The sequence below is a fragment of the Oncorhynchus tshawytscha genome, linkage group LG28 (genome assembly GCF_018296145.1).
Source record: "Oncorhynchus tshawytscha isolate Ot180627B linkage group LG28, Otsh_v2.0, whole genome shotgun sequence".
Taxonomy (NCBI): Eukaryota; Metazoa; Chordata; class Actinopteri; order Salmoniformes; family Salmonidae; genus Oncorhynchus; species Oncorhynchus tshawytscha.
In genome coordinates, this window is record NC_056456.1 from 23,540,392 (window position 1) to 23,562,866 (window position 22,475).

Below are 22,475 nucleotides of genomic sequence, written 5' to 3' on the forward strand. Positions count from 1 at the left end.
AAAGAGCCTGTCTGTGTTCCTCTTCCAGCCTGCTACTACTCTGTCTGCCCATAATAATTTATTTTTCCTCATTTGAATGACCGACTTGAAAAAAAGTCAATGCTTCAATTATGTTTTATAAACCATATGAGTGTCCATGTGGAAAATAATTACGCTTTACACAGCATCTCGCCTGCCTCCATCCTCATTATATCAACAGATCTTGATGCTCCTACGAACCTCTTGACCAAAGAAGTGACAGAGGACACTGCTACCGTGGAATGGCAGAAGGTACAGACAGAGATCGATGGCTACGTGATCAGCTACAGCTCTGCTGAGGGCTCCAGTGGGGAAATCCCTGTGGGGGCAGACAGCAGCTCCTACAGGCTGACTGGGCTGAGGCCTGGAGTCATCTACACAGTCTACATCTGGGCTGTCAAGGGCTCCCGGGTCAGCAGGAAGAGCTCCACAGAAGCTGAGACAGGTAAACTGTTGTGACTCTGATAGCATAATAATTAAACAATTAAATAATTTAATAGTGATCACGTTGTTTTTGTTTCCGTTCTTGAAAAGTCTTAAGTGACGTCTGTCTTTATGTTTTGATTCTGATGGCTTATGGATGAATAGGAAAAGAAAGAAAGTAACATAATCCCATGCTTTCTGTAGGTCCTTTGACAATCCTTTTCTTTTGGGCTATTGTGGATAGTTCATCGGGCTGTATTTTCGCTTTTTAAAGGATGGACTTTTCACAATGGCAACATGGTAAAAAAAACAACAACTGTCAGGCAGACTTTCACCCTCCGATCTTTTGTGCATATTTCTCTTCCTCACATCTTTGCCAAGAGGGACACTCTCACTCAGACCTGTACTGGGAAGCTATTTTAAGTAATTTGGGTAGATACTTCTTTTGACGTGAGTTTAGCTTAGCCTAGCATTGTGGAACATGTTGGTGAGAATGTTTTGGCGACAACAGAGGAGATTTAACTCAAAGGGAACTAGCAAGTATTTTTTTTCATTTAATTCTCAAGTGCAATACCAGATGACGCCTGCCGTCAGGAAATAGAGACTATAGAAAAGCGCTGCGTAGTAAATGTCCTCTTGGCTCTCACATCGCAGAAATATCATCACCCAGTGCTACTGTACTTTCTAAATCAATATATGTTTTCTCCCCCACAATTCCATTGATACCCAAAGTGAACAATGCGCTACGTTAGGTTGTAGGTGATGTGGCGTTGTCTGGCCTTCAGGGACTGTTGGTGTGGGACATTGTGTTAATGGAAGCCTATAGCTGCCTAGTTATGGACACCTGTTCCAGTGAGAAAACGACTGAAACAGACATAGTACATTAACCTGTCCCATAAGTCAAATAACGGGATTCCAGATGAATACAAACATCCAAGAGGGGTGAAATACAGGCACGGCCACGTCGGCAGGCAGCGCTCCCCCTGTTTCCTCTGCTGACTGGTTCGGGGTAGGTTGGGGCAGGGTAGGATTTCTGGATCAGCGAACGTAAATGAACTGTGATACCGGACTGTGGGAAGCTTTCTTGCTCTCAAACAAGAGGCTAAATTGAGTCTAAAGTGGACACTGATATTTGATTTAAAAATGTCTGAAAATGTATTGGCGAAAGCCAAAAGCCGAAACGCGTTGGTTTTACTTTGAAAAAGAAAGAAAGTAACATAATCCCGAACACATATAGCCTTTAGTGCCTGATACTTACATAGTATATACTGAAACTAATGTTCCTACTTACTTATACTGATACCTTTTCAGATCTGGATGCTCCTGCTAACCTGTTGACCAGAGAAGTGACAGAGGACACAACGACAGTAACATGGGAAAAAGTCCAAGCTGAAATTGACAGCTATGTGATCAGCTACAGCTCTGCTGAGGGCTCCAGTGGGGAGATCCCTGTGGGGGCAGACAGCAGCTCCTACAGGCTGACTGGGCTGAGGCCTGGAGTCATCTACACAGTCTACATCTGGGCTGTCAAGGGCTCCCGGGTCAGCAGGAAGAGCTCCACTGTAGCTGAGACAGGTCACAAACTTGTCTTGTAATTTAAAGGGTCAAAAAAACATGTGGATATCACAGGGGGCTGCTGAGGGGAGGACGGCTTATAATAATGTCTGGAGTGGAGTGAATAGAATGGCATCAAACACATGGAAATCATGAGTTTGACGTATCTGATACCATTGCAGTGATTCCGCTCCAGCCATTACCACAAGCCTGTCCTCCTCAATTAAGGTGTCACCAACCTCCTGTGGTGGATATGGCAGTTACTTAGAATAGGACACATTTGTAATAGATCTGAGACTATAAAAAGGAGTGTGTACTACAACAAATTATCACTCAAACTTGTTTCACTCGTCCTTAGTCATACCTCAACTGACCATCACAGATAATTATGTTTTCAAACAATATGTTATCCATAAAGGGACATTCCACTCCAAAATGTAGGTTTGTCAGATGTTTTTTAGACATAAAAAGAATGTCAAGATGAGTCCACATCCCACGCCATTGGTTGCGTAGATCCAGCAAGTTACATTCCTTAACCCCAAATTAAAAGATAAGCACTGCAAAGCTGGAAATGACATGGTGCTTATCTTTCCTAGTGATTTAGAGGTTTGGCATATAGCTAGAACTACGAAACTGATGGCCTGGGATGGTAACTTATCTCAACAGAAGACCACTTTTGAGGTCTAAAAACACAAGACAAAATCTGATTTTGGAGAATAATTCCTCAAATATAAGACTGTAAATTGTATGCAAAATACTTGTGATACTTCTAAACAAATCTTTACTAGAGAAATATTTTGCCTGTCACAAAGTCATTATTTTTTGCACTTGTGAAAATGTGCAACATAACATTATTTCTCCTAGAGGGAAAAAAAATAACAGCATGGAACACTAATATGATGTTAACCCATTTACTAATGTCTCTCCAGATCTGGATGCTCCTACTAACCTCTTGACCAGAGAAGTGACCGAGGACGCAGCCGATGTGTCATGGGACAGACCTCTAGGGGACATCGACGGCTACGTGATCAGCTACAGCTCTGCTGAGGGCTCCAGTGGGGAGATCCCTGTGGGGGCAGACAGCAGCTCCTACAGGCTGACTGGGCTGAGGCCTGGAGTCGTCTACACAGTCTACATCTGGGCTGTCAAGGGCTCCCGGGTCAGCAGGAAGAGCTCCACTGTAGCTGAGACAGGTCACTAAGTAGTCTCATACTTTTTGAATGTGAGGGGTGAGATCCCACACACTGTAGAGATGTTAGTTTAGAGTTTGTCTTTGTTCAAGTTTCCATATCTGTAGGTAGGTAGAACTGAGGTCTGAACAGACAGTTCAGAGCTTCTGCTCCTTTTTATAACCTGTAGGGAACACAATATATGATCTATACTTGTCATGTAGGTTTGTTACTTATGGGTGGCACAAATTGGGATATGGGGAAGTGGAATGTGCAGGGTATATGCAAATGAAATACTGTAGTATAATATTTAAGTTATAATGCCAGAGAAGCCGATGTTTGGAGGATATATTAACATGGGTGTTGTTAGGCCTAAGTCGAAGTTGTGTAATACTATAGTAATTACTTTAGTGTTTTTGCAGACTGTAGTGTTTTATTGACATTACTGTAGTATTTACTGTAGTTTTGTGGTGTGTAGTATACTGTATTATTTACTACATTATTCTCCAAAATTATATAGTAAGTACTACAAATGACCAAGGGATACTACATTGTGTAGTATAATATGCTACAGTATATTACACTTCACTACAGAATTCCATTGTATATAATGTAGTATTCTATAGTAAACTGTAGTATTTGTTCATGTCCAACTACATGCCTAAATTCAAAATGAATGAAAAAGAAAATAACTGTCTAAATTCATAATTTAAGATAGTGACTATATTTTGCATTCTTTTGAGATTTTGGATGAGGGCACATGGCTAGATCTACATAACAGATGGCAAGGCACATGGACTTATATATAAATATTAGACCATTTATTTGGCCTGAAAACCTCTGACAAACTTTGATTTTGGTGTGTAGACTGTTCCTTTAAAGTCTCTCTTATACAATTACAGTGATTTACAGCTCTCTCAGGTATAGCAGGTCTTGATACAGTAAGTCAATTAAATGTCACAATCTTCATGACATGACACAGAAGAGCATTAACCCTTATATCAATGGTTCTCCAGATCTGGATGCTCCTACTAACCTCTTGACCAGAGAAGTGACCGAGGACACAGCCGATGTGTCGTGGGACAGACCTCTAGGGGACATCGACGGCTACATGATCAGCTACAGCTCTGCTGAGGGCTCCAGTGGGGAGATCCCTGTGGGGGCAGACAGCAGCTCCTACAGGCTGACTGGGCTGAGGCCTGGAGTCATCTACACAGTCTACATATGGGCTGTCAAGGGCTCCAGGGTCAGCAGGAAGAGCTCCACTGTAGCTGAGACAGGTCACTAACTAGTCTCATACTTTTTGAATGTGAGGGGTGAGATCCCACACACTGTAGAGATGTTAATGAGTCATCTTTGTTCAAGTTTCCATAACCTGTAGGTAGGTAGGACTGAGGTCTGAACAGACAGTTTACAGCTTCTGCTCCTTTTTATAACCTGTAGGGAACACAATATATGGTCTATACTTTTCATGTAGGTTTGCTACTTATGGGTGACACAAATTGGGATATGGGGGACTGGAATGGGCAATGTATTTGCAAATGCAATACTGTAATTTAATATACTATATTAATTACTTTAGTGTTTTTGCGGAGTGTAGTGTTTTATTGACATTACTGTAGTATTTACTGTAGTTTTGCAGTCTGTAATATACTGTTGTATTTACTACATTATTCTACAATATACTACAGAATTATATAGTAAGTACCACACATGACTGAGGGATACTACATTGTGTAGTACAATATACTACAGTATACTACAGAATTATATAGTAAGTAATGTAGTATTCTATAGGAAACTGTAGTATTTGTTCATGTTCAACTATGTGCCTAAATTCCAAATGAATAGAAAAGAAAAACTGTCCTAATTCATAATTTACGATAGTGCCTACATTTTACATTATTTTGGGATTTGGGATGATGGCACATGGGTACAGTAGATCTACACAACAAATGGCAAGGCACATGGACTTATATCAATATTAAACCATTTATGAGGCCTGATAATCTCTGACAAACTTTGATTTTGGTGTGTGAACTGACTTCATGACATGACACAGAAGAGCATTAACCCTTATATCAATGGTTCTCCAGATCTGGATGCTCCTACTAACCTCTTGACCAGAGAAGTGACCGAGGACACAGCCGATGTGTCGTGGGACAGACCTCTAGCGGACATCGACGGCTACATGATCAGCTACAGCTCTGCTGAGGGCTCCAGTGGGGAGATCCCTTTGGGGGCAGACAGCAGCTCCTACAGGCTGACTGGGCTGAGGCCTGGAGTCATCTACACAGTCTACATCTGGGCTGTCAAGGGCTCCCGGGTCAGCAGGAAGAGCTCCACTGTAGCTGAAACAGGTCACTAACGAGTCTCATACTTTTTGAGTGTGAGGGGTGAGATCCCACACACTGTAGAGATGTTAGTTTAGAGTTTGTCTTTGTTCAAGTTTCCATATCTGTAGGTAGGTAGGACTGAGGTCTGAACAGACAGTTCAGAGCTTCTGCTCCTTTTTATAACCTGTAGGGAACACAATATATGATCTATACTTGTCATGTAGGTTTGTCACTTATGTGTGGCACAAATTGGGATATGTGAATGGGCAGGGTATATGCAAATGAAATACAGTAGCATAATATTAAAGCCAACGTGCGTCTACACCTGCATTGCTTGCTGTTTGGGGTTTTAGGCTGGGTTTCTGTACAGCCCTTTGAGATATCAGCTGATGTAAGAAGGCTTTATAAATACATTTGATTTGATTTGATAAGGCCCGAGAAGCCAATGTTTGGAGGATATATTGCCACGGGTGTTGTTTGGCCTAAGTCGAAGTCGTGTAATACTATAGTAATTACTTTAGTGTTTTTGCGGACTGTAGTGTTTTATTGACATTACTGTAGTATTTACTGTAGTTTTGTGGCATGTAGTATACTGTATTATTTACTATATTATTGTAAAAAATGATATAGTAAGTACTACAAATGACCAAGGGATACTACATTGTGTAGTATAATATACTACAGTATACTACAGTTTACATCAGAATTCCATTGTATATGATGTAGTATTCTATAGTAAACTGTAGTATTTGTTCATGTCCAACTATGTGCCTAAATCCCAAATGAATGGAAAAGAAAATAACTGTAAATTCATAATTTAAGATAGTGCCTATATTTTGCATTCTTTTGGGATTTGGGATGAGGGCACATGGCTAGATCTACACAACAAATGGCAAGGCACATGGACTTAAATATCAATATTAGACCATTTATTTGGCTTGAAAACCTCTGACAAACTTTGATTTGGTGTATGAAATGTCCCTTTAAAATCTCTCTTATACAATGAGAGTGATTTACAGCTCTCTTAGGTACAGCAGGTCTTGAAACAGTAAGTCAATTAAATGTCACAATCTTCATGACATGACACAGAAGAGCATTAACCCTTATATCAATGGTTCTCCAGATCTGGATGCTCCTACTAACCTCTTGACCAGAGAAGTGACCGAGGACACAGCCGATGTGTCGTGGGACAGACCTCTAGGGGACATCGACGGCTACATGATCAGCTACAGCTCTGCTGAGGGCTCCAGTGGGGAGATCCCTGTGGGGGCAGACAGCAGCTCCTACAGGCTGACTGGGCTGAGGCCTGGAGTCATCTACACAGTCTACATATGGGCTGTCAAGGGCTCCCGGGTCAGCAGGAAGAGCTCCACTGTAGCTGAGACAGGTCACTAACTAGTCTCATACTTTTTGAATGTGAGGGGTGAGATCCCATACACTGTAGAGATGTTAATGAGTCATCTTTGTTCAAGTTTCCATAACCTGTAGGTAGGTAGGACTGAGGTCTGAACATACAGTTTACAGCTTCTGCTCCTTTTTATAACCTGTAGGGAACACAATATATGGTCTATACTTTTCATGTAGGTTTGCTACTTATGGGTGACACAAATTGGGATATGGGGGTCTGGAATGGGCAATGTATTTGCAAATGCAATACTGTAATTGAATATACTATATTAATTACTTTAGTGTTTTTGCAGAGTGTAGTGTTTTATTGACATTACTGTAGTATTTACTGTAGTTTTGCAGTCTGTAATATACTGTTGTATTTACTATATTATTCTACAATATACTACAGAATTATATAGTAAGTACCACACATGACCGAGGGTACTACATTGTGTAGTACAATATACTACAGTATACTACAGAATTCTATAGTAAGTAATGTAGTATTCTATAGGAAACTGTAGTATTTGTTCATGTTCAACTATGTGCCTAAATTCCAAATGAATGGAAAAGAAAAACTGTCCTAATTCATAATTTAAGATAGTGCCTACATTTTACATTATTTTGGGATTTGGGATGATGGCACATGGGTACAGTAGATCTACACAACAAATGGCAAGGCACATGGATTTATATCAATATTAAACCATTTATGAAGCCTGATAATCTCTGACAAACTTTGATTTTGGTGTGTGAACTGACTTCATGACATGACACAGAAGAGCATTAACCCTTATATCAATGGTTCTCCAGATCTGGATGCTCCTACTAACCTCTTGACCAGAGAAGTGACCGAGGACACAGCCGATGTGTCGTGGGACAGACCTCTAGCGGACATCGACGGCTACATGATCAGCTACAGCTCTGCTGAGGGCTCCAGTGGGGAGATCCCTGTGGGGGCAGACAGCAGCTCCTACAGGCTGACTGGGCTGAGGCCTGGAGTCATCTACACAGTCTACATCTGGGCTGTCAAGGGCTCCCGGGTCAGCAGGAAGAGCTCCACACCAGCTGAGACAGGTTATCTATTTGCCCTGAGGCTCCAGTCGACAGCCACGTCTTTTCATGATAATTCCACGCATTCATTGTCCAATGAGGCAGATAGTCATTACTGAACAGGAGCTTATCTTGTGGAGACATAATCATTGAGGAGCTGCAGGTTCCTCCACTCTTACTGGAATGCTGGTCAACTCTGACTAACAGTTCAAGGATCTGCTCATTATGTGAGACATATACAGTGACCTTTTTTGGAGAATAGAGATGGAGGAATGAAAGGCATGATAAATTATACAGAATCTTATTCAATGACTGCAACTGAACATATTCACGTTTTCATTTTACTGAATTGCTTATGTTTTGGATCTTCTCTTCATAGAAATTGATTCGCCTAAGAACCTAAAAGCGTCAGATGTTAAGCTGGACGCTGCGACCCTGACCTGGACTGCTCCCTTAGCCAGAATCGATGGCTACATCCTCACATTCAGAGCTGAGGATGGCACATTGAAGGTACTTTGATTCTCACATGGTTCACCCTCTAGTAGTTGTAAACAGTGATGTATCCAATGTTATGACATCTGTGCATAGCTATATAAATCTATTATCATTGTCAGTTATATTTTTTTTATCTTTTAGTATTGGCGATCACAATGACCTTTCATCCTTTTGGTATTTGGTATTTTATTAGGATCCCCATTAGCTGTTGCGAAAGCAGCAGCTACTCTTCCTGGGGTCCACACAAAACATGAAACATGACATAATACAGAACATTAATAGACAAGAACAGCTCAAGGACAGAACTACATAAAACATTTAAAGGCACACATAGCCTACATATCAATACATACACACAATATCTAGGTCAAATAGGGGAGAGGCGTTGAGCGGTGAGGTGTTGCTTTAACTGTTTTTTTAAAACAATGTTTACTGTTCATTTGAGCAATATGAGATGGGAGTTCCATGCAGCACTTGACCATGTGGCTGGACAATAATCAAGATAAGACAAAACTAGAGCCCACAGGATATACTTTCTGGAGTGTGGTGTCAGAGAAGCAGAGCATCTCTTTATAATGGACATGCCTCTCCCCATCTGTACAACCATTGAATCTATGTGTTTTGACCATGACAGTTTAGTCTCCTCAACTTGTTCAACAGCCACACCATGCATTACCAGATCCAGCTGAGGTCTAAAGCTTATGGAATGATTTGTACCAAATACAATGCTCTTAGTTTTAGAGATGTTCAAGACCAGTTTATTACTGGCCAGCCATTCCAAAACTGACTGCAACTCCTTAAGGGTTTCAGTGACTTAGCTGTGGTTGCTGACATGTACAGTGCCTTCGGAAAGTATTCAGACCCCTTTTTTGTTTGTTAGGTTACAGCCTTATTCTAAAATTGATTAAAATGTTTTTTCCCTCATCAATCTACACACAATACCCCATAAAGACAACGCAAGCACAGGTTTTTAGACATTTTAGCCAATTTATTCAAAATAAAACAACTGAAATATAACATTTACATAAGTATTCAGACCTTTTACTCAGTTTTTGGTGAAGCACCTTTGGCAGCGATTACAGACTTGAGTCTTCCTGGGTATGACGCGACAAGCTTGGCACACCTGTATTTAGGAAGTTTCTCCCATTCGTTTCTGCAGATCCTCTCAAGCGCTATCAGGTTCTCTTCATCTCTTCAGAGATGTTCGACTAGGTTCAAGTCCGGTCTCCGATTGGGTCACTCAAGGACATTCAGACATGTCCTGAAGCCACTCTTGCATTGTCTTGGCTTTGTGCTTAGGGTCGTTGTCCGGTTGGAAGGTGAACCTTCGCCCCAGTCTGAGGTTCTGAGCGCTCTGGAGCAGGTTTTCATTAAGGAATTTTCTTTGCTCCGTTTATCTTTTCCTTGATTCTGACTAGTCTTCCAGTCCCTGCCTTTGAAAAACATCCCCACAGCATGATGCTGCCACCACCATGCTTTACCATAGGGATGGTGCCAGGTTTCCTCCAGATGTGACACTTGGCATTCAGGCCAAAGAGTTCAATCTTGGTTTCATCAGATCTGTTCTGAAAGTCTTTAGGTGCCTTTTGGCAAACTCCAAGTGAACTGCCATGTGCCTTTTATTGAGGAGTAGCTTCCGACTGGGTTCTTGGTCACCTCCCTGACCAAATTGAGGCCAAATTGTGCGGGGCACCGCATTGCTGTGCGTCTCCCACATTTTGTAACAATGCGGTGTGCTCTGTAGAGTTCTGCATTGACATGATTGGTTGAAGGTAGGTGAGGGCGGGAGGTCCTGTATAAACACGAACTCACTTCCATGACAATTTACGTAACAACAGCTCTGCTCTGCTCCGTGAAGCGCAAGAAGTATGAATAACCTGACTTCTGCAGAGGCCGTATTACAATGAAGACTTAGGATTGACCATGCAGCGCCTTTTATGAGACAGAGCGGCGCTGTTTTACTCGCTTAGATCTTTTATCTGAGATTGATGTCTTTCTGTCAGCACACATCTCCGGCAAATAAATTATCTATATTTTAAGGGCAAGGAGGTACTGTAGGGCGGACCAGGCCCCCTAAGGCCCGTCCATAACACCGGGCCTGATTTTATATAAGGTGTGCATCTTGTGCAAAAAAGAAATACTGTGTATATACCCCTGACCTCTAGTAGCAAAATATTGTAAAATCAACATAAATGGTCTTGAATTCTGTGTCAGTGACTCTTCTTTGTCCCAGCCAAGGATTATACTTCCTCTGTGTTCTGAATAGACTTTGGAGAAGAAGCTGAGGGAAGGAGAGAGCAGGTTTGCCATGTCAGGCCTGGAGATGGGAAAGAACTATATTGTTACCCTCCTCGCTTACAGAGGAGCAAAGAAGAGCAGAGTGATAGAGACCACATTCAAAACAGGTATGATGTGCCCCCTATGAACTTCCTCCCTAGACCAAACTAGTCTGATTTATTCACATATCAGTGTGGAGACGTTTGCATTTCACTAAGCTCTTGTGCTATTAATGTAGTGTAATTAGTAATGTCTCATTCCTTTCTCATCTTTTAATTGGTCACTTGTGAAATATCACTGACAGCCAACCTTCTGGTCAATTTGTTTATTGCTTTATCAGAGTAAATTAGTTAACACAACTACTTTTCCCCCCCTGAAAATGAAAGCTTACTGACATCATTGTACTTGTACCTTTAACAGTGGGTTTGTTGCACCCGTTCCCCATGGACTGTACTCAGATTAAGACGAATGGTAACATGGCAAGTGGAATCTACACGATTTATATCAACAGTGATCGCACCAAGCCCATGGACGTGTACTGTGACATGGACACTGATGGCGGTGGATGGGTGGTATGGTCAAGCTAACGTACATTATGATTCATGTTATTGATGGCTGAAAGAAAAACATGTCAGGATAGATTGAACATTACTCTCATCAATATAAACTGTCAATCAACTTTGTGTGTGAGCAGAGACTGAGATCTACGGTATATCACTCCACAGGTGTTACAAAGACGCAACAATGGACAGATGGACTTCATGAAGCGCTGGAGACCGTACATGGCCGGCTTTGGGAACATGACTGATGAGTTCTGGCTCGGTTAGTACTGTAAAGGCATCCTTTTAATCTCTTGTATCTAAATAGGACTGTTATGTCCCTAGGAGTTCCTCTCATGGAATTGAAATTGATGATGCTGATGATGATGATGCTGCTGCTCTGATGATGATGATGATGACGACCACAACGATGGTGATCACAATTCTGTTACTCTAACCCATAGGTCTGGACAATATCTATGAGCTGACCAATACTCCTACCCAGTATGAGTTGCGAGTGGACCTGGGTGTGGGTTCAGAGAAGGCCTATGCCGTCTATGACAACTTCAAGATAGCCCCGGCAAAGCAGAAGTTCAAGCTGACCATCGGCAAATACAGAGGAACAGCAGGTGGACCAGCTCTTTGTATCTTTCTAACAATTTGTTAAAGCATACATGCATAAATACTCTACACATACACACCACACAAACCCAAGGCTCCAACCAACAAACATACCTATTATCACACAATACCTTGAATTCAATTTTTACAATGGTTTGCTAAAAATACATAAAAGCTGGCAGTTTGACGTCTACCTGCCATTTAGGGGTCTTTTACCACTGTCCTTCTCTGACTTGGATTGCGTACAACAATTCTGTGAATGTGGTATATGATTGTTTTCCAGGTGATGCCATGAACTACCATCAAGGTCGCCCTTTCTCTACTGTTGACAATGACAATGACATTGCTCTTGGTAACTGCGCCCTGACTCATCGTGGCGCTTGGTGGTACAAGAACTGTCACCTTGCCAACCTGAACGGCAAATTCGGAGACAACAGACACAGCATGGTAAGAAGTGTTCTTATTTTTATTTCTCGTGTGTTATTGTTTTGTAGTACTACGTTGATATTGATTACTGCGTTGTTGGATTTAGAGCTGGCAAGAAAGGCATTTCACTGTACATTCAAAACTTGAAACTTGAAGTGTGCTCTTTAGTTTTTTGGATCTAGTGGGAGATTGTTCCAGCAGATGGCAGTAATAGAATAATATAGAATCTTTGGGGGTTGTACATGAGTGTCCTGTAGGGGCTTTCCAATCTTAGTTTGAAATGGCTATGTCCTACATCTATGAACTATTTATTTTTCTTCTCAAAAAGCCTTATAAATAGCAGGGGCTAATAGATAACTTTCATTCTCAGAAAGTCTAACAAGAACTGTTGTTGTCTCACAAGAACTGTTTGTGTGTCTCTGCAAAGAAGAATGTTGGGAGAAAACGGAAGGGTATCGTTTTGTCCTGTCACATTATACCATGTTTCTCTTAATAATATGTTGAATAATTTTACGTCTGTCTTGGTGTAGGCAACACAAACAGAGTTAATAGAAGTTTGCAAAGTGGATAAATCCATCCGTTTACCTAATGTTGATCGATTTAAAATAGTTCCAAAATGCTCATCAGCATGTGTCAGTCAGTATCATGAAACAACTGCCTGACTGGCTAATCTAATGTGTGGCTGTGCCTCTCTTTACCGGAGACTGGATTTATATCATGCCTATAACATCCATTTTTATTCCACCTTTATTTAACCAGGTACGCCAGTTGAGAAGAGTTCTCATTTACATCTGAGACCTGGCCAAGATAAAGCAAAGCAGTGCGACACAAACAACAACACAGAGTTACACATGGAATAAACAAGCGTACAGTCAATAACACAATAGAAAAAAAGAAAGTCTATATACAGTGTGTGCAAATGGCGTGAGGAGATAGGCAATAAATAGGCCATAGTAGCGAAGTAATTACAATTTGGTCCCATATACAACCCTCTGTGTAAAGGGTTCCACATGGAACTCAATAGGGTTCTACCTGGAACCAAAAAGGGTTCTTCAAAGGGTTCTCCTATTGGAACAGCCAAAGAATCCTTTTAGGTTCTAGAAAACCACTTTTTTCCACCTAAGAGTGTAGACCTATTAAAGACTGAAGCAGAATGAAAAACTGCCTGACTGTGTAATCTAATGTGTTGTCATGTGTCCCCCTAACCTCTACCAGGGTGTGAACTGGGAGCCATGGAAAGGCCACCTCATGTCTCTTGATTTCACTGAGATGAAGATCCGGCCAGTGGGCGCCGCCAGGAAGAGGAGGTCGCTTAGCAGCAGAACAGCTCCCAGAAAATAGTCCCCTCTGACTAACTAAAATATTCAATGGGAACCTCATTACAAACCAGGCAGAGTAGCTAGAGCCTCAACTCTATCACAGGATTACTGTATAACTTACCTCTGTAACGTATCACATGACTGTCTTTATTATGAATAGAGGTCCCCTTTGTGATAGCAAATTCATCAGGGACCCCCTCATAATCAGAACACATCTCGAGTGAGATAAAAAATAACATTCAAAGAGTTTTACTATGACTTCAGCAGTGCATGGCCAGACGAACCAAGTCTCAGTCCCTGGAAAGGAATGTTAAACATAATTTTAAAAATGTATATTGTTTGACTTTTTTTTATCTGGACACGGACCCCCTGTGGACCCCACTTTAAGAATCCCTGAGCTAGATGACCCATTGACACCATGTTTTTAGAATAGTTATACCGCTCTTGTTCACATTCATAACATAGCATAGACCCTGACCCTCTCTTCTAAGGTTTGGTCCCCTGCCTACCCAGCCTACTCTGAGTTAGCTAGACATCACATTTCAGATGTCATGCATAGGAAATAGAATGGATGATATGCTCCTGTGCTTGTAAGATTGTATTTTCAAATGTGTATTGTAGTTGTTGTATTATATTCATGCCACACATTCTCAGAGAAATAAAGTCCCCCCCAAAAAGTTGCTTTTTAGCTCTAGCATCTACAGTATGCCTGCAGTGTGTGAGATTGTTTTTTGAATGGGACATGGCTTTGCAAAGTTATCAAATATATGTATTTGAGATTAACCAAGACATTTGATTCATACTTGAATGCTACATGCTCACTCAAATTCTAAGAAGAGAAACAAAGTGGAATATATTTGATTTCATTAGATTTTTTTCATGTGCAGTTGCTCTCTTCCCCCCCCCCAAAAAGGTTTGACTTGCTTTTTACCATTCATGTCACGTTGTGACATAACTGCAGGGTTAACCCAATCTTCATACAGGATATTTGAAAATGGTCCCCATTTATCTCAATTTCGAATTGACTACTATGGTTTTCTCTTTGTCAGACACAGTCTAGGGTAGCCTACACTTGAGTCGTGTATCATCTACCACAAATTAAGCGCAGCAAGTTCAGACAGGGAATCTGAGTATTGGCTCCGGTGATGCATCAGCTGACATCGCACCAGTCATATTCTACAAACACTTTCTGCGAGCTGACAAGGTAAAAATCTGTTGTTCTGCCCCTGAGCAAGGCAGTTAACCCACTGTTCCCCAGGTGCCAATGACATGGATGTTGATTAAGGCAGCCTCCAGCACCTCTCTGATTCAGAGTGGTTGGGTTAAATGCGGAAGACACATTTCAGTTGAATGCATTCAGTTATACAACTGACTAGGTATCCTTATATTAATTCATTCTCCGCAGCCTCTACTGCTGTTGGTCGTTCGATACCATGCGGTTGCATTTTCTGGTGAGCGCTGGTGTTCTTGGTGACATGCTAATGTTGTAACATGCATACTCACCATGTATGTCTGTGTTCCGCTAGCTAGATCATTCTTTGCTTATGCTCTGTAACCAGTGGTGACTCGTCATTTAGAGCCTCACCTGTTTTGAGCCATATCTGTAATTCTGGCATCCATTCGTGTGACATATACGTTTAGCAAACAATGTGAAAAAAAAGATCCTTGACTTAATAAAGCAGCATGCAAACTTGGTCTATTTCTTTGAGGAAGGCAGCTCCAAAATGCAGCTGTTTCGGCCTGGCGCAGTGCTTTCTGTGGTGGAGGGGCAGCCAGCAGAAGCACAGAGCGTAGGGGTTGTTCATCTTCTCTGGTTGCGCCATGATTGGCTCAGGATTCTGTCACTCGTGGGGACACGACATCACAGCAGAATCTATGGGAGAGCTAGGCAGTTCATGCCCCCTTGGGTGCTCTCATAGATTTACAGCAGAAGTGCCCGTCCAAGAAGGCTCAAGGTCATTGGTCACAGATGAAATATGTCAAATCACATAGATTTGATTGGACTGATCATGTCAACATCATACTTTAAAATCGTAGCTAGCAAGCTAGATAAGCAGTGATCATCCTGAATCACGTCGACAATCTACTGGCAAATCCTATTCAATCTTTGTCATATGAAGAGAAATCAGAGATAAAACGTGTTGGTGCTCATTGGCCATTGGGCATAAACATTACACAACAAGTCGGAAATTGCAAATTTAACAATGAGTGGTTTGAAAAGAATCAGTGGCTAACTCCGAGTGTCTTAAAGCAAACACTATTTTGTTTCCCCTGCCTGCTATTCGGTGCAGAGGGTGTGGTCCATGTCTGGGTTATTTTGCCATTTGTCAGTGATTTAGCTAGCAGCCAGACGGATAACAACACTGAACTCAGAAGTTCCCTTACTTAAGATTATTTTCTGTTTTAACACACTCTATTTCTCTCCACTAAGAGGCAGTATTTACACGTACACTAATTGTATTATTGCTACATTCTAGTCATGCATTAGTTTACAGTGCATTTGGAAAGTGTTCACACACCTTTTTCCACATTTTGTTATGTTACAGCCTTATACTAAAATGGATTCAATCATTTTTTCCCCTCATCAATCTACACACAATACCCCATAATGACAAAGCAATCATTTTCTTTAAGAAATGTTGGCCAATTTCTTAAAATAAAATCAAATGAAATATCACATTAACATATAGTGGCTAGAAAAAGTATTTGGACCCTTTAGAATTACCTGGACTTTTGAACGAATTGGTCATAACATTTGATCTGATCTTCATCTAAGTCACAACAATAGACAAACACAGCCTGCTTCAACTAATAACACACAAACAATTATACATTTTCATGTCTTTATTGAAGGTGGAAATAGTATGTGAACCCTTGGATTTAATAACTGGCTGACAATCCTTTGGCAGGAATAACCTCAACCAAACAATTTCTGTAGTTGCAGATCAGACCTGCACAATGGTCAGGAGGAATTTTGGACCATTCCTTCTTAGGAAACTTTTTCAGTTCAGCAATATTCTTGGGATGTATGTCTGGTGTGAACTGCTCTCTTGAGGTCATACCACTGCATCTCAATCGGGTTCAGGTTTAGGATTCTGACTGTGCCACTCCAGAAGGCGTATTTTCTTCAGTTGAAGCCATTCTGTTGTTGATTTACTTCTGTGTTTTGGGTCGTTGTCCTGTTGCATCACCCAACTTCTGATGAGCTTCAATTGGAAGACAGATAACCTTACATTCTCACGCAAAATGTCTTGATAAACTTGGGAATTCATTTTTCAATCGATGATGGCAAGCTGTCCAGGCCCTGAGGCAGCAAAGCAGCTCCAAACCATGATGCTCCCTCCACCATACTTTACAGTTGGGATGAGGTTTTTATGTTGGTGTGCTGTGCCTCTTTTTCTCCACACATATTGTGTGGTCCTTCCAAACAACTCAACTTCAGTTTATCTGTCCACAGAATATTTTGCCAGTACTGTGTTTGACAGTCAACTGTGTGACCGTATATACTGTAGACAGGTGTGTGCCTTTCCAAATCATGTCCAATCAATTGAATTTACCGCAGGTGGACTCCAATCAAGTTGTAGAAACATCTCAAGGATGATCAATAGAAACAGGATGCACCTGAGCTGAAAGGATCTGAATAGTTAAGTAAATAAGGTATTTCTGTTTTTAATTTTAATACATTTACAAACATTTCTAGTAAACCATTTTTGCTTTGTCATTATGGGGTATTGTTTGTAGATTGATGAGAAAAACAATATAATTTAATACATCTTAGAATAAGGCTGTGTCATGCCCTGATCTGTATCACCTGTCTTTGTGATTGTTTCCACCCCCCTCCAGGTGTCGCCTTTCTTCCCCATTATCCCCTTTGTACTTATACTTGTGTTTTCTGTTTGTCTGTTGCCAGTTTGTCTTGTTTGTCAAGCTTACAAGCGTTTGTCCTGTCAGCTCCTGTCTTTTCACAGCCTTGCTTTTTCTCACCCTCCTGGTTTTTGACCCTTGCCTGTCCTGACCCTGAACCCGCCTGGCTGATCGCTCTGCCTGACCCTGAGCCTGCCTGTCGTCCTGTATCTTTGCCTCTGTTGCTGTAATAAACATTGTTACTTCAACACGGTCTGCATCTGAGTCTTACCTTATCCTGATAGCTGTAACGTAACAAAATGTGGAAAAAGTCAAAGCGGTCTGAATAGTTTCCGAATGCACTGTATGTTATTTATTCATCATATGCACATAATTGTCATAGCATGTTGCTTTTATCGCTGGCAAGAGCACACGTTTAGGGCATGGTGATATATTTAGGCTACTAATGTTTTGTTGTTCCACTATTGCCCCATCAATGCACTGGCCTGAGCCTTTCTGCCCAAAAACGTTGGACATCTGGGCACTTGCTTGTAGTGTGTTTTATTTGATTGTTGTAAACATATGCTTGCACACAAACCCTGTAATTCAACCATAGTTTTACTGTCATCCGTAGATGTTCACTACATTAGTGGTCACTTCTCCGGCCTTTCCCCAACTAGTATCAAATAGTGGTGGGATAATCGTGTTGGTTTTATCACAGATTGAACCTTGGATAATCTGGGATAATGATATGCATTATTAAGTATTTTAATTACTGTGGTCATCTTCATTCTTGCTGTCGTGCACATGAAACATTTAGGTAATGCAGTATCTTGGAGTGTCTTTATTCTAGCATAGCAGTAAGCTGTTTTGTGCATGCTTGTACATTGTGTATATGCAAAGTATCTTATAGCCTTATACAGCTCACTCGGCTATAGTATTTTTTTTATCATGCTGTAGGTCACGAGCTTCATGCACAGTAGCTGGGCATGACTCACATCTAGTACCATAGTGCTGTCCAAATGCTGTGGACTGCCATATGCGCCGTTCAGCAGTCGAGCAGCGTGATATCTCCAAATATTATTACTGGGTTTCCGTCACTAAGCATATTCGCAGCTCATTAAAATAAAGTATTACTACTTCGAATCCTAAAATTGGATTTTTCTCAGATTTCAAATGATCACCTTTGACCTTAGTGGGGAAGCTGACACTATATTGTGGTGCGATGACCAATCAGGCTTGTTATACTGTAGCTTCCGGCTGTGTTGTATGGCTGTTGATACGAGCATTATCTAACATGGGGAGGGCTTGTTAATCACCCACATGGTGACTAGCTGTTGGCTATCAAGCGTTGTACCACTTGAATGAAAATTACAATTTTATTAAAATAACACAAATCAAATTTATCAGAAATACAGTGTAGACATTGTTAATGTTGTAAATGACTATTGTAGCTGCAAATGGCAGATATTTTATGGAATATCTACGTAGGCGTACAGAGGCCCATTATCAGCAATCATCACTCCTGTGTTCCAATGGCACGTTGTGTTAACGAATCCAAGTTTCTCATTTTAAAAGGCTAATTGATCATTAGAAAACCCTTTTGCAATTATGTTAGCACAGCTGAAAACTGTTGTGCTAATTAAAGAAGCAATACAATTGGCCTTCTTTAGACTAGTTGAGTATCTGGAGCATCAGCATTTGTGGGTTCGCTTACAGTCTTAAAATGGCCAGAAACAAATACCTTTCTTCTGAAACTCGTCAGTCATTATCTGAAAAATGAAGGGTTTTCCATGCGAGATGTTGCCAAGAAACTGAAGATTTCGTACAACACTGTGTACTACTCCCTTCACAGAACAGCGCAAATGGGCTCTAACCAAAGAGGAGTGAGAGGCCCAGGTGCACAACTGAGCAAGAGGACAAGTACATTAGAGTGTCTAGTTTGAGAAACAGATGCCTCACAAGTCCTCAACTGGCAGCTTCATTAAATATTACCCGCAAAACACCAGTCTCAACGTCAACAGTGTCATGACGTTGACCTGGGGGGTAGGTGTATGACTGTCATAAATACCTCTTCCCCCCTTTTTCCATGCATTTTATTGCATGACATAAGTATTTGATCACCTACCAACCAGTAAGAATTCCGGCTCTCACAGACCTGTTAGTTTTTCTTTAAGAAGCCCTCCTGTTCTCCACTCATTACCTGTATTAACTGCACCTGTTTGAACTTGTTACCTGCATAAAAGACACCGGCCCGCACACATAATCACACAGACTCCAACCTCTCCACAATGGCCAAGACCAGAGAGGGTGTAAGGACATCAGGGATGAAATTGTAGACCTGCACAAGGCTGGGATGGGCTACAGGGCAATAGGCAAGCAGCTTGGTGAGAAGGCAACAACTGTTGGCGCAATTATTAGAAAATGGAAGAAGTTCAAGCTGACGGTCAATCACCCCCGGTCTGGGGCTCCATGCAAGATCTCACCTTGTGGGGCATCAGTGATCATGAGGAAGGTGAGGGATTAGCCCAGAACTACACGGCAGGACCTGGTCAATGACCTGAAGAGAGCTGGGACCACAGTCTCAAAGAAAACCATTAGTAACACATTACGCAGTCATGGATTAAAATCCTGCAGCACAAGCAAGGTCCCCCTGCTCAAGCCAGCACATGTCCAGGCCCGTCTAAAGTTTGCCAATGACCATCTGGATGATCCAGAGGAGGAATGGGAGAAGGTCATGTGGTCTGATGAGACAAAAATAGAGCCTTTTGGTCTGAACTCCACTCGCCGTGTTTGGAGGAAGAAGAAGGATGAGTACAACCCCAAGAACACCATCCCAACCGTGAAGCATGGAGGTGGAAACATCATTCTTTGGGGATGCTTTTCTGCAAAGGGGACAGGACGACTGCAGCGTATTGAGGGGAGGATGGATGAGGCCATGTATCGCGAGATCTTGGCCAACAACCTCCTTCCCCCATTGAAGATGGGTCGTGGCTGGGTCTTCCAGCATGACAACGACCCGAAACACTCAGCCAGGGCAACTAAGGAGTGGCTCCGTAAGAAGCATCTCAAGGTCCTGGAGTGGCCTTGCCAGACCTGAACCCAATAGAAAATATTTGCAGGGAGCTGAAAGTCCATATTGCCCAGCGACAGCCCCGAAACCTGAAGGATCTGGAGAAGGTCTGTATGGAGGAGTGGGCCAAAATCCCTGCTGCAGTGTGTGCAAACCTGGTCAAGAACTACAGGAAACGTATGATCTCTGTAATTGCAAACAACGTTTTCTGTACCAAATATTAAGTTCTGCTTTTTTGATGTATCAAATACTTATGTCATGCAATAAAATGCAAATTAATTACTTAAAAATCATTCAATGTGATTTTCTGGATTTTTGTTTTAGATTCCGTCTCTCACAGTTGAAGTGTACCTATGATAAAAATTACAGACCTCTACATGCTTTGTAAGTAGGAAAACCTGCAAAATCTGCAGTGTATCAAATACTTGTTCTCCCAACTGTATGCGGTGGTACTTAATGAATATGATGTCAGTTCGGTTGTCATCTGAGACATTCTCATCAATGATAAGATGACATAAACTCTACAGTGGAAAGTCTACGCATCAGAGTTATCGGATTCACATGGAATTGTTGTTCAATTTAAATGTTTGAATATGAAATTATTTGTGATGGGATGAAATGTGATTTTAGCTTCTAAAATGTGAGATTTGGGTTTTCATAAGATAGGGCTCTGCTCAATCAGTGGCCCGCCCCTGTGAAGGGACATGGGCTATAAAACTTTTCAAACACGCCCTCTTCTCCCTTCCTAAATAATGCCTTGATGACAATATAACCTCCTGTTCCGAGGACGCGAGGACGACGGTCCTATGTCAGAATGGTTCAGATAATAACCACAGAACTAAGCCAACATCAGCGTGAGTTTTGGTTGAGAATGGTATGAACTCTTATTCACTACAGAAGTGAGACCTCCTAGCCGTTGAGTTAGCAACAGCAGATGCAAAATGAGGGTTAGGAAGGAACAGACAGACTATCCCGTCTATCACCCAACAACGTTACTACAACGTATCCAATTGACAAACAGAGACATTCTTCAAAGGACTCGGTTGGGCAACACGGCCTTCCATCTACCACCAACCTACCGAAGCGCAGCTCAGAGTAAATATTTATTGCATTTTCCTTTTCCAAATGGGTGGTAATTTAGAATGCATCAGATACTGTATTTACGATAGCACAGCTTCTTCCCTTTGTTCCTCAGTCTTCCCGCTCTTTCACTCAAACCCAGCCCCTTTTCTTTTGTGTAACAAGCTGTCATATCTGTTCTGCCCGCTAGGGACGTTTTCCTTTATGACGTAATTTGTAATCAAGTTATGATATGATTATGTGTATGTGTAATTCTGTGTGATTAGATAGGTATTTAGTAAATAAATAATTAAACCCAATTTTGTATTGCTGATTCAACTTGTGAGCCAGGGTTCGTGCAGATAACCAAGAATGTACAACTTTCAGATGAGACTGAATTAAGATGACGATTAATATTGACTGCTATTGATATAAAATATTACTAGGTCTTTAAGAGTTTATTCGGAAGATAACAGCTCTATAAATATTATTTTGTGGTGCCTGACTCTCTTATTAATTACATTTACATGATTAGCTCAATCAGGTAATATTAATTACGGAGAAATTATTTTATAGAATAGCATGTCGTATCACTTAACTTCAATCCGGCATAGCCAAAGACACGACAACAGTGAAGAGGCGACTCCGGGATGCTGGCCTTCTAGGCAGGTAGTTTTGCGGGTACTGTAAGGTCTACACCTGTTGTATTCAGCGCATGTGACTAATACAATTTGATTTGATCATGCTAGCTCTGAGCTATAGACATCTTACTCTAGCATGGGCACTGCTACTGCTTCTCAACCAGTCCCAGCTTCACCCTCAAGATCATGGGCACTGCTACTGCTTCTCAACCAGTCCCAGCTTCACCCTCAAGATCATGG

The 22,475-nt window shown here is 41.5% G+C and overlaps 1 protein-coding gene across 2 annotated transcripts in view; it reads left to right on the top strand.

The window, feature by feature from the left end:
* Positions 1–14,299, top strand: part of tnn (tenascin N) — a 41,480-nt gene extending 27,181 nt beyond the window's left edge. The window contains exons 7-20 of one of the 2 annotated variants that reach the window (XM_042308270.1): positions 200–463; positions 1,753–2,016; positions 2,925–3,188; positions 4,181–4,444; positions 5,261–5,524; positions 6,624–6,887; positions 7,703–7,966; positions 8,322–8,452; positions 10,704–10,842; positions 11,135–11,286; positions 11,440–11,536; positions 11,718–11,882; positions 12,158–12,321; positions 13,516–14,299. In XM_042308270.1, the coding sequence (XP_042164204.1) occupies positions 200–463; positions 1,753–2,016; positions 2,925–3,188; positions 4,181–4,444; positions 5,261–5,524; positions 6,624–6,887; positions 7,703–7,966; positions 8,322–8,452; positions 10,704–10,842; positions 11,135–11,286; positions 11,440–11,536; positions 11,718–11,882; positions 12,158–12,321; positions 13,516–13,641 (2,822 nt within the window). In that variant the 3' untranslated portion in view covers positions 13,642–14,299. The remainder of the gene's footprint in view (positions 1–199; positions 464–1,752; positions 2,017–2,924; positions 3,189–4,180; positions 4,445–5,260; positions 5,525–6,623; positions 6,888–7,702; positions 7,967–8,321; positions 8,453–10,703; positions 10,843–11,134; positions 11,287–11,439; positions 11,537–11,717; positions 11,883–12,157; positions 12,322–13,515) is intronic. The other variant, XM_042308271.1, reaches the window with a different exon arrangement.
* The last annotated feature ends 8,176 nt before the right edge of the window (positions 14,300–22,475 follow it).